The sequence below is a fragment of the Vigna umbellata genome, chromosome 5 (assembly GCF_029865625.1).
Source record: "Vigna umbellata cultivar VRB3 chromosome 5, Vumbellata_1.0, whole genome shotgun sequence".
Lineage (NCBI taxonomy): Eukaryota > Viridiplantae > Streptophyta > Magnoliopsida > Fabales > Fabaceae > Vigna > Vigna umbellata.
This window is the reverse complement of record NC_142169.1, coordinates 34,191,055-34,206,411: the sequence shown is the minus strand read 5'-3', so window position 1 is coordinate 34,206,411 and position 15,357 is coordinate 34,191,055. Positions and strand designations below refer to the sequence as shown.

General features: G+C 30.9%; 3 protein-coding genes across 8 annotated transcripts; 2 read left to right on the top strand and 1 right to left on the bottom strand.

Annotated features, from left to right (window-relative positions):
- The first annotated feature begins 3,611 nt into the window (after positions 1–3,611).
- On the top strand, positions 3,612–6,889 carry LOC124843677 (L10-interacting MYB domain-containing protein). Of its 2 annotated transcripts, none has more exons than XM_047320479.2 (5): positions 3,612–3,880; positions 4,444–4,778; positions 4,848–5,414; positions 5,501–6,073; positions 6,165–6,889. In XM_047320479.2, the coding sequence occupies exons 2-5, from the start codon at positions 4,464–4,466 to the stop codon at positions 6,636–6,638; spliced, it is 1,929 nt and encodes a 642-aa protein (XP_047176435.1). In that variant the 5' UTR covers positions 3,612–3,880; positions 4,444–4,463; the 3' UTR covers positions 6,639–6,889. The 2 variants fall into 2 exon arrangements, with proteins under 2 accessions (XP_047176435.1, XP_047176436.1); XM_047320480.2 differs by having other exon boundaries at positions 3,616–3,880; positions 4,878–5,414.
- A 571-nt stretch (positions 6,890–7,460) lies between these two features.
- Positions 7,461–9,796, bottom strand: LOC124843674 (HAD superfamily, subfamily IIIB acid phosphatase). 5 transcript variants are annotated; one of them, XM_088115219.1, is made up of 5 exons: positions 9,614–9,790; positions 9,280–9,440; positions 8,645–9,108; positions 8,190–8,390; positions 7,461–7,901 (listed from the first exon to the last, which is right to left on the bottom strand). In XM_088115219.1, the coding sequence occupies exons 2-5, from the start codon at positions 9,331–9,333 to the stop codon at positions 7,706–7,708; spliced, it is 915 nt and encodes a 304-aa protein (XP_087971345.1). In that variant the 5' UTR covers positions 9,334–9,440; positions 9,614–9,790; the 3' UTR covers positions 7,461–7,705. The 5 variants fall into 5 exon arrangements, with proteins under 5 accessions (XP_087971345.1, XP_047176432.1, XP_087971346.1 ...); XM_047320476.2 differs by having other exon boundaries at positions 8,645–9,086; XM_088115222.1 differs by having other exon boundaries at positions 7,735–7,896; positions 9,614–9,796.
- Positions 9,797–11,499: 1,703 nt separating this feature from the next.
- Positions 11,500–14,302, top strand: SBPASE (sedoheptulose-bisphosphatase). Its single transcript, XM_047320481.2, has 8 exons — positions 11,500–11,673; positions 11,835–11,954; positions 12,092–12,277; positions 12,826–12,907; positions 13,013–13,234; positions 13,530–13,630; positions 13,718–13,789; positions 13,918–14,302. The coding sequence occupies exons 1-8, from the start codon at positions 11,575–11,577 to the stop codon at positions 14,197–14,199; spliced, it is 1,164 nt and encodes a 387-aa protein (XP_047176437.1). The 5' UTR covers positions 11,500–11,574; the 3' UTR covers positions 14,200–14,302.
- Positions 14,303–15,357: the final 1,055 nt, after the last annotated feature.

Genomic DNA, 15,357 nt, shown 5'->3' with positions numbered 1-15,357 from the left:
TTATTATTGTAGTTAATACGATTTTACACATAATAAATAAATACAATTAAAAATTCTACCAGAATACAATATTTTTTTAAAACGTGGATGGAGGATTTTAAGATTTTTTTTTTATAGTTGTTAGTTTTTGTTAGTTAAGAAAGTTAAATCTTTAATCTTTCTCCTCTTTTATTTTAAACCCTTTCAACTAATTTTATATTTTTCAAATATTACGGAGAATTGAAATCAGATTTTTTCATATCATTCTTACACTTTTACACTAGACCAACCTTACATAGTTTCAAAGAAAATTTTAAAATATGAGTATCTATTCACAACTTCTTAATTTCAAATTTTTTCTCAAATTTTAATTAAAGTAACTCAACTTCTCACCATCAATTATAGCATGATAACTAAAAGAAAAAAAAACATAAAAAATAGTTTTAATTTGTTCTAAAATAATATTATATTAAATCAAAACCACACCTTAACTTTTATAAGAAATGATTTATTTTTTTTATCTTTTTTCTCAATTGTCACTAAATCAACTTTATAACTTCACGAAAATTTTTAAGACGTGAAAATCTAGTTGTCCACAATTTCCTAATCTCAGATATTTTCTTAAATTTTAATTGGAACAACTCAACTTATGTCACAAGAGATGATGATAACTAAAAAAAAAGAAAATATAAAACATACTTTTAATTTAATTTGTTCTGAAATAATTTTACATTAAATTAAAACCAGTCCTTAAATTATACAAACGTTGTTATACGGAAAATATCATTGACAAATTTTGGGCTCCAAAAAATGATTAATATTACAAAAATGTAAACTTAGATAAAAAATTAATTTTTAAGTACAACTAAACTTAAAATATTGAATAAAATACTAACGCAAAAAAAATTATCTTTTTTTTCAAAAACAAATTTAAATGATTTGCACTAAAAACATAAATTCTAAAAATTAACCTTTTACAAAATAACCACAATTTTATAATCTAAATAAAGAAATAGAAATATTTAAAGTTAAATTTTAAATAATTATTCTATTATTAATATTTTTTATCAATAATTTTATTTTGGTTATTTGAATTTAAAAAAATAATCAAATAAAATTTATTAATAATTATTCTTTGATAATAAATATTAATGGATTAGATAGCATAATACTTATACTCGTTTTATCAACAAACAAATAACTAAATATTTATATCAATTATTACGAGTATTCATTTGTTATTTGTGATAGGTAATCTTTGCAAGTATCTTAAGGTTATGTTGTTTTACATGAAATTACTATTCAAAGAAGAAAATAGAAAGCGATGATTTGAGAGACAAATGGTGTTTTTTTTTTTTGCAAGCATTAAGAAACGATAAAAATAGTGAAATTACAAGATTCATGTTAATGTATTATATCACTTCAAAGTAGAGATTTGAGTGTGAAACACGTGTTTTTACATGAATATTCTTTCTGTCAGTTGAAATAACATCCATGGAAATTAACAAGGAATCGATTTTACTATGTTTAAAGAAAGGAATGAAACTTGTTCTGTGGTGGTTGAAACTTATCCCGTGTGGAAATCATTTATGTTTTATATCTTTGTTTATTTTAATTAATACTTTTAAAAAAAATCATTCATTAAAAAAATTATAAAATAATTCTGACTCATTTAAATATAATATTATATTACTTTTAATATATAGGTAAATTTGATAATCTTACTTTTTAATCTATTAATTCTTTTTTATCAGTCAAATTTCTTACAAATCTACTCCACAATCACTTCTAAATTAAAAAAAAAATTACTATAAAATTCACAATATTGTTTGTTTTGAGCTAAGCACTTATGGATTTGTTTTTAGTACCATTCTAAAAGTTCTTTTATTCATAAAAGTTTCTTATGTATATATAAATTCATGTCTATTTCATATTTTATTCGATGTGGGACTTCGATTTTCTTCTACATTAATTTAATGTGAAATAAAATAAAATAACAAAGTTATTATTCTTTGTTTGAATATTTTTAATTTTTCGTTTCTTTTTCTAATACAAAGATAATTCTATTTGATATCCATAGAATAATACTCAATATTTTCATAAGTTGATTAAAAAGTCTATTAATTTGAAATCACAAGATGGGTAGATGTAACAGATGAGAAATTTATTTATATGTTTGTACCCTATTAAGTCCAATTTTAAAACATAGATAAACAAATAAGTGTCTACTTAAAGAAGATATTTTGTTTTATTTTTTCAGTGGAAATTGAAAATGGATATTGGGCTCTCTCAACTTAGGTGCTAAATAGAGGAGAATTGCTCCCTCTACCACCACCAATCGCTCCTTGCACCACCCCATACCTAATTTGTCCTTCTATAAAACGGATGTCAACATCTGTTTCACCTTCAACGGATATTGACATCCATTTACATATTTTATATTTTAGTTTATTATTTTTATTTAAAGAAAAAAACTTCAACGGATGTGCCACATCCGTTTAATAGATTTTTAAAAAGTATTTTATTTATTATTTAAATAATAATATATAATTAAATTAATAATTATTATTTTATTAAATAAAATAAAATTATTTTATAAATAATTAAGTAATAATTTAAAAAAAATTAAATAATATTTATATATTAATTTAAATTATAAAAACTTAAAAAACTAAAAACTAAAAAAAAAACTAATTCAACGGATGTCGTGGAACATCCGTTTAGTAGATTTATAACAAATTTTTTAATTATAATTTAAATAATAATACATAAATTAAAATTAATAACAATTATTTTATTAAATAAAATAAAATTAATTTATGAATAATTAATTAATAATTTTAAAATAATTAAATAATATTTATATATTAATTTAAAATAAAAAAACTAAAAACTAAAAAAAAAATTCAACAGATGTACATCCTATTTAATATATTTATAAAAAATATTTTAATTATTATTTAAATAATAATACATAAATTAAATTAATAATAATGATTTTATTAAATAAAATAAAATTAATTTATAAATAATTAAGTAATTATTTTAAAAAAATTAAATAATATTTATATATTAATTTAAAATAAAAAAATAGAAAAACTAAAAACTAAAAAATAAAATTCAACGGACAATGAACATTCGTTTTAATATATTTATAAAAAATATTTTAATTATTATTTAAATAATAATACATAAATTAAATTAATAATAATTATTTTATTAAATAAAATTAAATTAATTTATAAATAAATAAATAATAATTTTAAAAAAATTAAATAATATTTATATATTAATTTAAAATAAAAAAATAATAAAAATAAAAAAGCTAAAAACAAAAAAAAATTCAACATCCGTTTTAATATATTTATAAAAAATATTTTAATTATTATTTAAATAATAATACCTAAATTAAGTTAATAATTATTATTTTATTAAATAAAATAAAATTAATTTATAAATAATTAAGTAATAATTTTAAAAAAATTAAATAATATTTATATATTAATTTAAAATACAATAAATTAAAAAGTTAAAAATTAAAAAAAAACTCAACAAATGTGACACATCGGTTGAAAAAAAGAGGTGGAAATGTAAGATATTTTAAAATATAAAGAATAATTTTGAAATTAAAAAAAAAATATAATAGTGCAGAGAGGAAAGTGGGATAGTGTAGGGAGTAACCGTTTGAAGAGAGTTAGCTTTATGCCCATTTACTCATGGGCTTCGATTGTGATCGTAATGAAAAAAATAAATAAAAAAAGAAAAGAAACAATGACAGAAGGTTAGGAGCTAATAATCCCAGAGAAAAAGAACATACGTATCTCGAGTCTTGAGTTTCCGAAGCACTTACGACGATCAAATTAGCGTTCCCTACAAATGCGGCATTGTCGATGAAGTTCAGGTATAACACTTCGCCTCTTCGCTCTCACTCACTGTTACCCGTTTTTCCCCCAAATATTTTTCGGCTCTTACACCTTGTCGCGCATGCAAAGATAGTACCAATTCATAGTCTTTAATTAATCTTTCGTTTTTTCCTTTCAATTTTAGTCCCATTATCTCTGAAATCCCCCTTTCCCCATCTTTGATCCCTTCCATGATCGAAGCATGCACGTGCATGTCGGTGAAGGTGAATTATAGATATCACGGCTCAGAGTCTCTCCATTTGAGGTTGTAAAAATATCTTGATTTGTCAAATTTGTGTTATTATTCATCTCAGGACTAAAGGTCTGTGCAATTGTACCCACTCAAGAGTTATTTTAGCTTAATGTCATTTTTTGTTTTCATTTGTTAATAGTTATTTCTTGATATGCTAGTCTTGTCAAGATCAATTTATTATTCTTTGCGGTGTGATTGGTAGGGGTTCAGACAGGAGAGTTTACAATTAGGATAGGAGCTTGTTGTATTTTATGAAATTGAAGTTGGTTGGTTTGATTGTCACTAGTTAATTGCGTGTAAAATTATCAGAACATTTTCGTTATACAAGAATGTCCAGTCCGACTTCTAAAGCTACTTGGACACCTGGGTTCCATGGTATATTTGTTGATTTGTGCCTTCGAGAAATGCTGAAGAATGAACCCGGGTCGACGCGAATTACTAAGGTGGGTTGGAGGAACATTGTTGGATCCTTTTATGCCAAGACTGGTGTGAGATATGAAAAAAAGCAATTTAAGAATCACTATGATTCTACTAGAAAACTATGGAAAGTCTGGGTCAAGTTGACTGATGATAGCAACATGAAGTGGGATCCAGAAACGCGGACGTTTGGTGCTTCTGAGGAAGACTGGCAAAATTATATAAAGGTATGAGTAGTGATTATTAATTTATTATTGATGTAAATCCAAGATTGTAAGATGCTCTTTTGGTCCCAGATTAATAATAATGAAGCCAAGTTTTCACAGGCAACCCCAGAAGCTGCTCAGTTTCAGTCTAAGGAAATCCAGTTTACAGACAAACTCGATATCATCTTTGACGGAGGAAATCGAGTCGAGGAAATGAAAAGGTGGGCCAGTCTCAAATGGCAGAATGATGCTTCAGCTACATCTCCTTTGCGTAGAAAAGAGCGAGAGAAGAAACGCAAGCATGTTGGTAGGGATTATGAATCAGATAGTACCATTATGGTTGGCTGTTCTCCAACACCAAAAGCTTCTTGGACACCTGCATACCATAAAATGTTTGTTGACTTGTGCATCGAAGAAACGTTGAACGGGAACAAGAATGCTACACATTTTACCAAGGAGGGCTGGAGGAATATTGTCGGATCCTTTAATGCAAAGACTGGTATGAGATACGATAAGAAACAAATTAAAAATCATTATGATTCAACTAGGAAACTATGGAAAATCTGGGCTAAGTTGATTGGTGATGATAAGATGAAATGGGACCCTCATACCAATACGTTTGGTGCTTCTGAGGAAGATTGGCACAATTATATAAAAGTATTCATCGTAATTACTGATATTCATTCAATATTATAAGTGATCTTTTTCATTGTTTTAAAGGTAATGAAGTCGTTTTGTCGCAGGCATTCCCAGAAGCTGCACAATTTCGGTTTAAGGAGCTCCAGTTTTCTGACAAATTACGTGTAGTCTTTGATGGAGCTATGCCAACTGAGGAAATGGTAGCAATGATTAAGAGGCAAAATGATGCCTCAGCTACATTGCGTGGAAAAGAGAGGGAGAAGAAACGTAGGAATGTTGGTCGGGATAGTGGATTAAAGAGTGCCATTATGGTTAATGCCATCCCAATCAGTACAGTTCCAAGTGAGCAGAGCATGTCCAGTTCATCACATCCCAAGGTCAAAGCTGCATGGACTCCTACGGTGCACAAGATCTTTGTTGATCTATGTCTGCAGGAGACGTTACAAGGGAATAAGCCCGGGACACATTTTACAAAGGAAGGTTGGAAAAACATTATGGAAACATTTTATGCAAAAACTGGTTTAAATTATGGTAGATTACAACTTAAGAATCACTGGGATTCTACCAAGGAACAATGGAAAATTTGGTGTAAGCTTATTGGCACCAGTTACATGAAATGGGACCCATCTAACCTGAGGTTTGAGGCTAGTGAAGAAGATTGGAACAACTATTTACAGGTATGATAAGTTTCTGAGTGCAGCTAATTTGTAGCCCATGCAAGTTTCTAAATCTTAACGGAAGTTCATGATTTCCACTTTTTCGGTACAGGAAAATCCAGAAGCTTCACAATTTCGCTTAAAGGAGCTACAATTCACTGACATGTTGGAAGCCATCTTTAATGGAACTACTGTTACTGGAGAGACTGAACCTACGGCTCAACAAAGGAAAAGTGATGATAGTGTTATTACTTTCCCTTTTCACACAAAAGAACCTGATACTGTCAACTTTGACGAGAAAACTGAATGTCATTGTGATGCGGTTGCATCAAGAATTGGTGTAAGTATTCAAAAGAATGCTAGTGCAGTTTCATCCACTGAAGGCAAATGCAATTATAGCATCGGTGAGTGCATTGAATGCCTTGATAGAATGGAAGAAATAGAACAAGGAAGTGAGCTCTACATGTTTGCTTTAGATGTATTCCTTAAGCAGGAATATAGGGAAATTTTTCTGCAATTGAAAACGGCTAATCTGAGGATCTCGTGGTTGCAGCGGCTTCAGTCTAGCGGTCCGCCTCCGGTCTAGGCCATTGTCATGCTTTCGGTATATATTTTTTTATAGTACCTCATAGAACATGGTGGCTAGGCAAAGTGGTCCGTTCCTTGTAATATGACGATAACATAAATTTTCAAGGGGTTTCCTAAACGAGACTATACTTGGAAGTTTAAAACTGTATATCAATGACCGATAGATACAATAAGTAGTAGCTTATTTTAGCGTTATTTTAATGTGAATATCCATTTACAGTTGGTTTTAAATCAGTCAGATGTTTGCTACCCCTGTGCAGATGTTATCCCAATCTTTCTATTTTGAATTCTTTAATTAGAGAATACTGGTTTGACACCAGTTGCTCGGAAAGAAAAAAGCAAAATGGTGAAACAGGTTAAATAAGGCAATTATGGGTTTAGTTACCTTTGAAGTATCATTAATTATTTGAAGTTGCAGAACCTTGTTCTTGAATTGGAAATTGAAGCTCAAAATACGGCAAAGAAATTACATGATTTTCGTCATCCAGATTTATTTCCGCAATTTAAGCTTGTTATCAAAGATTCCAAAGGAACGTGATTATGAGCCTGAAATTCCTGCAACACGCTAATTGTTTCCAAGCCCTAAAATCTTTGTGTAACACTGTTTACTGTCGACAACCATTTACTAACTTTATTTTAATAATAAAATACTATATTTAAGAGAATAAATAAGCATATCAGTGAAAAAAAAACATTTTAGAACTTATCGTGGTTGTACAGTATTGTATGAAATCAATTAATTGTCAAAAATATAAGAACTCCTTAAAAAATGTCATAATATTATATACATGTTTGGATACACTTAAATGCCTTATCGACATCAATAAAACGAAATTTTCCTTAATTTGATTAATTGGTTTTCAAACATACTGGTAATGTCTCAGACATGAGTATACAAGGATCTACAATCACATAACAAACAAACCTCAAAGTTGGAGAGCTATTTTAGCCTCGAGGAAAGATTAGATTGTAGGATTGGTGTTAAATGAGTGGCAAGAACAAACTTAGATTCAGAGAATAATAAAAGGAACTCTCTTCCTGAAGGATGAACGATGAAACTAACATTCAGTATCTATGCTCTCTCACAAACTTGTCACACAGAGGGTCTGGAAGTAAAAAATTTCGCTCTCCAGTCTCTCGAACGGTCACGGCATCCATATGGCTGCTTATGATGCTTTTTATTCGGAAGCCTTTCTTTCTTACCACATTCCTTTGGCCACAAAAGTACTCATACCCTTTCGTAGGATCTGAATCTTCTGCTCTGCAAAAAAAAAGTAAACAATTGACAGCATAATACTTGATACTTTTGGTTAAGCTAAGTTTGTAAAAGTGCCCCTTTATAATGCGTTTGAAAAAAGTATAAGTAAATTTAGTAGTAGCCTGGTAGATAACTAGGTACGAACTTATATTCTGAAATATTACATGATCTCTTAATATGCAGGTAATCCTCAATACAAGATGGTGTATTAAAAGCATAACCGATTGAGGACTCACAAGACTTGGTAACAAGGCTTGATCTTTGATATATAAAAGGAACATTATCACTTACCTCATTATCAAGGCAGACCAGCTTCTAAATCCCGCAGAGACAAGATGATTAATGGTGACGTTTCGGTATGTTCTAGGTTCTCTTGATAACAAAATTATAGACCATCCACCAGTTTGTAGGTACTTGTACAATCTTAAAACAAACATGAGCTTTACATTGTTTGCCTCTTTAATACAGTTGCTAGTGCTGTCATTATAAAACCTACACGGAAAGACATCCTTGTTAAGCTTATATTCGATGCAATTACAGATAATGAAGATCAACATCAAGTTTTAAGAACTACAAGGGTGTTAAACTGATAATCAACGGAGTTTTGAGAAGCGAGGAATACAAAATTAGTGAACTGGTGCTAGTTTAACAAACCACTGATAAAAACTTTGTCTCCACTATACTATAATCTGATGCAATCTATATCCTGTCACCCTGTATGAGAGTCATTGGTTTGAAGAGATTACCTGTGAAACAAATTAGAAGAATGATTCCAAGGGAAAATGTCATCTATGTCCATCAAAACCACATCCAAACCATCCTCTAAAGGTTTAACATTCTTGAAGTAATCGTCAATCACAGACATAGTCAAATCCAACTCTCTGGCATATTGACCTCCTTTGATATATTGAACACCCAGGTTTCTGCATGTTGTAGGAAGATTGTATCCTTCTAAGTTATTGAGCTCAGCATGCAGAGAATACAACCTGCAATAACTGTAATAATCCTTTATATTCAGAAGCTCGATTACTCCAGCGCTTTTACTTTGACAGGACTGCAGCATAATCACCAAGGAAATGACCAACGTAATTAGTAAAACCCCAAGGGTGACAAGTGAAGCAACAAAGATTGTTGCAGTAAACGATTTCATGAAGAATCCTGACTCTAGCTCATAATGGCTTCTTGTCTCTGCAAAACACGAAATAAAAAACTTCATCTTGAAGATGTTAAAAAACAGAACAAGCCAAGAACATGTATGATGAATAAATTGAGTAAATTTAGTTTGTCATCTTCAGCCTAAGGGAAAACTACTGCAACTTGGATCAAATAAATTGGTACTATTAATTCATAGCTAAAGAGTGACAAAATTGGCACTACATACCGGAATCATCTGAGAGACTAGGTACAGAGTGTTGCTGCTGTATTTGATGAGCATATGAAGACATAGCTTCGAACTCCAAACTGCAAGCTAATACGAACCTATAATACAGTTCAAGAAGCACCTCCTCTTTGCACTTTGCTTCCAAGGGCCAAAGGGATTATCTATAATTTAACAAGAATTCATTTGTTCATCGTTCATGATACCAAATCTATCAATCATGATATCAAATCAAAAAGATCCGAGCTTTGCACTTTGTTGTTTTCTTTAAGAAAAAACAAACTTCTGAAAAATATTTTCAAACTTTCAGACTGAGATGAGACTATGAGAAAAGCACCTGAGAAAGACATCGCTAAGCCAAAGCAATAATCTTGCCAAAAAAAGTTTGTATATTTTCGTTAAAAATGCTAAAAGAAAACAAAGGCGTTGCCATAGATACGAGTGCAAGGATATTTCGCCGCTTCTCTGTTAGTCGTCGTACTACTACGGAAGGAAGCTTCCTTTATTTTTGCTGTCTTTCCTTTGTTTTTGTTTTGTTTTAACCTTTTAGCTTGACTATCGGAAGAGTGAAGTTGCATGTCTTTATTTTTTTATTCATATAAAAATAACTAAAAATTTTAAATGTGTTAAATTATAATGATTAAATTTAGGAATATGGGATAAAGGAAAATATGAGACAAGTTGTTTTACTCTAATATATTTATTTTAGAATATTTTGTTTGGTTTAATTAAATGGTTAAATATGTTTTTAGTCTCTAAACTATTGGCCGTTTCTGGTTTTCGTCCCTGTTTCAAAGTAAGGTACAATTTGGTCCTCATTCTTTTCGAAAACGTTCGTTTTAGTCCTCGAAAACTAAACACTGTTTAAAAATTTGGTCCTCATTTAGTAACAAATGAGGACTAAAACCAAAATTCCGAGGACTAAAACGAACGTTTCGAAAAGAATGAGGACCAAATTGTACCCGACCAATAGTTTAGGGACTAAAAACATATTTAACCCTTAATTAAACTTTAATTTTCTCATAAATTTGAATATTTTATAAGAAGATTCTTTCATTGAATGTGTAAGGTATTTTTTATTTTTATTTTTATCTCAGTAAACTAATGCTTGATTTTACTTCTGTCTTTCTGAGTGTTATTCAACTATTTATTTTTTCTTTAATATTTTCAATTTGTTTGTAAACTAGTATTCGATTGTATAAATGATTTTCATAAATTCTGCATGAACAGAATTTCGTATGTTCATAAATATTGAAAAAGTCTCAATATTTTTTTTTCTCCAAATACCACCACCACACAGCCATATCAAGAAAAATCGAGTAACTCCATCTGTATTTATTTACCTTTATCCAATTAGGCTATGGAAATTTCTAAATAATTTCCTTAAAAATGGAAATCTTACCCTGTCTAGTATTTACGTTAACAAATTTAAGAACCATTAAATATGAAACAATGTTGTATATGGTCTTTTTGGAATTATTATTGGTCAATCTAATCTAACCAGTTCTTTAATTTTGCTAGTTATTGTACTAAAATCAATAGGAAATTGAAATCCATAGTAGTTTCTTATATGTCAAATCACTCCAATAATAGCTGCAACTTTAACAACTTTAAGTAAGGAACTTACGCTTCGTAAACTTCATATGTAATCGATTCTAACTTCCATTATGTAGGTAGGTAATCAATTATGGATTCTCAAAATTGATTCTATGGACAATACATATTCCAACCAATGTATTTTAATGTTTTTCAACATTTACCCATGTACTAATTCTGATTAATCGAAAAATATAATAGAATTAATTCAGATTTTGTATAGATACACTTTTGCTTTAGTTTATTTTTGTTAACACGAATATTTTTTAGATTAAATTTACCTCATATTCCTTTATCCTAATCGCAATAAATTGTTATTCTTTAATCTAAACTATATTTTGATTGCTAAAAAGTGAAGAAAAATAGGAGCGACCACAGCACACGTATGCAGAAGACAGAGTTCAACACAAGTGAGTTACTAACAAACAGTGGTGACTAGCATCTCCCCCACCATATCTCGTTTATAAAAAACCATAGCACAACCACATAAATACATGCGATGCTAAATATTCATACCAAAATGCAGCTTCATTAGCCTATCTACTCTGCACCTGCCACGTGGCACTACACACATAGTTAGCCACATATCTAAAATTGCTATCCCCTCCTCTCCCTCTTAGTCTCTCTATCTATCTATCAATCAATGCAATAACATCAAATAACACAACATCATCTTCAACCTTTGGACATCCTCTTGCAGCCATGGAAACTGGTATAGCATGCTACACCCGCGGGCCTTTCTTACCTACTGTTTCTTCCAAGCATTCTCCACCCTCCATCTCTCCATCTTTTGGCTTCAGGGTATGCAGATTGAATCTTTTAAATTATACTTTCAAAGTGTTATATACCAACCATGCAGCTTTTTCTTTCTTTCTGCAACTAAATTCTTTATATGAGATATCAAGACACTGCATTCAAGGAAAGAGGATATATGTTTAAAATGAACTTGTTTGCAATGATAGAGTCTGAAATCAAGCTCTTTCTTTGGAGAATCGCTAAGGGTGGCATCCAAATCGACACTGAAGGTTTCAAAGACAAAGTCTACTTCAGTTGTAACCAGATGCGAAATTGGTGACAGTCTGGTGAGTTATCTATACAGTGCAAAGTCCATATCCTAGTCTATATACACTTGCTGAATGCGTTGTGTCAAAGTAGCAAACTTTTGGTATTTTGGTTCACATGCACGTGAAATAAAGATGTTGGTGTTTGTGTATTGTAGGAAGAATTCCTTACAAAAGCAACACCAGATAAGGGGTTGATCAGGTTGTTGGTGTCCATGGGAGAGGCACTAAGAACAATTTCCTTCAAAGTGAAGACGGCTTCTTGTGGCGGAACGCAGTGCGTTAATTCTTTTGGGGACGAGCAGCTTGCAGTGGATATGCTGGCTAACCAGCTCCTTTTTGAGGTTAGACCAGTACTTTTGCAATAAGTTTCTACCCAATTAAACAATCAACATCAGTTATAGTTTAACTAACTAACCCAATTCATGCAATCTTGATTGGTGCAAGATTATGAAATGATATAGTAATATGCAAGAATAATTTCTCATGAATAGAAGTAGTATTAGCAGGACAAAGAGTACTTTGGTTATCATGGTGGGATCTCTCCTTCGAAAACTTTTCATCGACAATTTTATTTCTCCGAAGTTCATTTATGAAAACCAGTTCAAATGATTTCTTAGGGACACTCTGTTATGGTATGACCAGGATAGGTGATGAAATTCTATCTTACAAAGAACCGAGCTTTTGGAGTTTTTTGTCAATTATATGCATGTAAAATTTAATAGATTTTCATCATCAATTCAAAAGTTTTTGCATTGACAATCAATCAAAAGTCATTATTAGTATACTTTTTAATACAGTTAACATTAAAGCCGATGATAAATATATCATAAATAGATATCTTATTTTCAATGTGCAATGAAAGTGACATCTTCAATGTTGTATTGTAAAGGCCTTGAATTACTCCCATTTCTGCAAGTATGCTTGCTCTGAAGAAGTACCAGAGCTCCAGGACATGGGAGGTCCAGTTGAAGGTCTGCCATCATAATTATGTTAAACTGGCAATTGAATTGAGGTCTGCCTCTATTACAAAATGTAACTTTTGAGGTGATGCATTTGTGTGAATATGCAACAAACAGGTGGATTTAGTGTTGCATTTGATCCCCTTGATGGTTCCAGCATTGTGGACACAAACTTCACAGTAGGCACCATTTTTGGTGTGTGGCCGGGAGATAAGTTGACTGGGGTCACCGGAAGAGATCAAGTTGCAGCAGCCATGGGGGTTATGGGTCCTAGAACCACATATGTGCTTGCTATAAAAGGCTTCCCAGGCACCCATGAATTTCTTCTTCTTGATGAAGGTAAGATAAGATTTATTACAATCCAGTAAGCAAGTAGTCACACATTACTCCATGGTTATTTAAAATGGAACTTGTCACTGTCAATGATTTGCCACACCACTCTACATGACAACTGTTTATGTTCGTTCCTTCATTGCTTTTCGTAAGTTTGTCTCTGGATTGAAGACGGTGTTTCCACCATCAAGTTTTAGTGGTTTAAGATCATAGTGAACTTTCACTTATACATCTCGACTTAATCATTTTAGACAAACATCATCACATGACAAAAATATCTTATGTATATTTCATATATCAGGAAAATGGCAGCATGTCAAAGAGACCACAGAAATTGGAGAAGGAAAACTGTTTTCTCCAGGAAATTTGAGAGCCACATCTGACAACCTCAATTATGCTAATGTAACTGTATTCTCATACCAGTAAAGGAAGATTTTAGTGTTATAATGATGTTTAATATTACTTACAGCTTTCTTTTTCATCGAACAGTTGATCAACTACTACGTGAATGAAAAATACACATTGAGATACACTGGAGGAATGGTGCCGGATGTCAACCAGGTTCTTTTCTTAACATAATCATGCATGATGTTTTAAGGCGGAGCAGCTTTTTATACTCTTTGAGACATGGATGTTCTGTCAACCTAGTATAACAATCCATATGCTTTAAAAATTTGATCTGTCTGCAGATTATTGTAAAAGAAAAAGGCATCTTCACTAACGTGGCATCACCATCAGCCAAAGCCAAGCTGAGACTTTTGTTTGAGGTAGCTCCCTTAGGGCTCTTGATTGAAAACGCTGGAGGTTACAGCAGTGATGGTTATCAGTCTGTGCTGGACAAAGTGATAAGTAACATTGATGAGAGAACTCAAGTTGCTTATGGATCCAAGAATGAGATCATCCGGTTTGAAGAAACACTATACGGTGAATCCAGGCTCAAGGGTGGTGTAGCTGTTGGAGCAGCTGCTTAATCTGTTAGACCAACAATTCATTGTCAATTTTATCTGCTTCTACAAAAATATATATGCTGTCTTCAGACAACTACCTGCAATTTAGTCACATATTTCCTGTTTATCACTATAAAGTTAATTTTATGCTGGTATCACTGATTAGATCAATGAAACTAAAAAACTACATGAAAAACAAACTTTGCTCAGGAAGTGTCTCTTACTAAAAGCTTGTTCATATTATCATACCAAGAGACTATACAATCTAAATAGTTAAAACATCCGATCAAAGATACATTATTTCTGAAAAATTGCTTTTCCTATAAATCAATGGATTATCAAGGCCATTGGTGCATTCTACAAGCAGTTACAGAGACTATGACCTGAAATGGCATAGGTAAAAAAGGAGCTGATTGCTCCAAACGAGAACAAGATTCCATAAAATGATTAAGCAAATGGCTGGCCACACATTCATTCCTGCCAAATGTAAGCAAATCACGTGAAAGTAAAACCACCCCATCATGTTTTGCTGCAAGTAGTAAGACATTTGTTCAAATAATTTGATCATTCATTTGTATCTTACAGAGCAATCACTCAATCCTCAAGTTTTGAAGCATTTCAAATAACTTACTCGTTTCATCAAATCAAACATCAACTTCAAAGCATACTTTAAATTGGTAGCAAATATTCACAGAGGACATTAACTCTGTCATGCAAGATTATTTAAGATAGATAAATAGGTTTGAATCGTAGCTATCACTAAATATAATTTAAGAGATAAATCAAACTAATGAAAATGATTATTTATGTAAGTGATTTAGTTTAATTGATGTAGTGGCGATGTGTAATTTTTTTAATAAATTTAGTCTTTTATTCGTATCTTTTCAGAAATTTCACATTTAATCTTCAACATTTTACTTAATAGTTTTAGTTTCTCGAACAAACTTCGACTAGTTCTGGACCTTTAAGTTTTGTATTTTGTTAGTTTTAGTCTCTCCTATCAGGTATTACTTTTAGTTTCTCTACTTCAGTTAATGTGATTAAATGTTATTAAAACAATTTTCTTTTGTTAGATTATAAGACAAATAAAAAGAGAAAACATGGACGTACAAACATTTATAACTTTTAATAATTGAACAATTTCATAACTCTTATTTATGGCAGTTTAAATTATTTTTTTAA

Coding starts and splice junctions, on each gene's coding strand:
- SBPASE (XM_047320481.2), top strand. CDS start 11,575: ATGGAAACTGGTATAGCATGCTACACCCGCGGGCCTTTCTTACCTACT. Junction 11,955..12,091: donor GCGAAATTGGTGACAGTCTG/GTGAGTTATCTA, acceptor TGTGTATTGTAG/GAAGAATTCCTTACAAAAGC. Junction 12,278..12,825: donor CTAACCAGCTCCTTTTTGAG/GTTAGACCAGTA, acceptor TGTATTGTAAAG/GCCTTGAATTACTCCCATTT.
- LOC124843677 (XM_047320479.2), top strand. CDS start 4,464: ATGTCCAGTCCGACTTCTAAAGCTACTTGGACACCTGGGTTCCATGGT. Junction 4,779..4,847: donor ACTGGCAAAATTATATAAAG/GTATGAGTAGTG, acceptor TTTTGGTCCCAG/ATTAATAATAATGAAGCCAA. Junction 6,074..6,164: donor ATTGGAACAACTATTTACAG/GTATGATAAGTT, acceptor TTTTCGGTACAG/GAAAATCCAGAAGCTTCACA.
- LOC124843674 (XM_088115220.1), bottom strand. CDS start 9,333: ATGCTCATCAAATACAGCAGCAACACTCTGTACCTAGTCTCTCAGATG. Junction 8,391..8,644: donor TCTTCTAATTTGTTTCACAG/GTAATCTCTTCA, acceptor CTTTCCGTGTAG/GTTTTATAATGACAGCACTA. Junction 7,902..8,189: donor TGGTCTGCCTTGATAATGAG/GTAAGTGATAAT, acceptor TTTTTTTTGCAG/AGCAGAAGATTCAGATCCTA.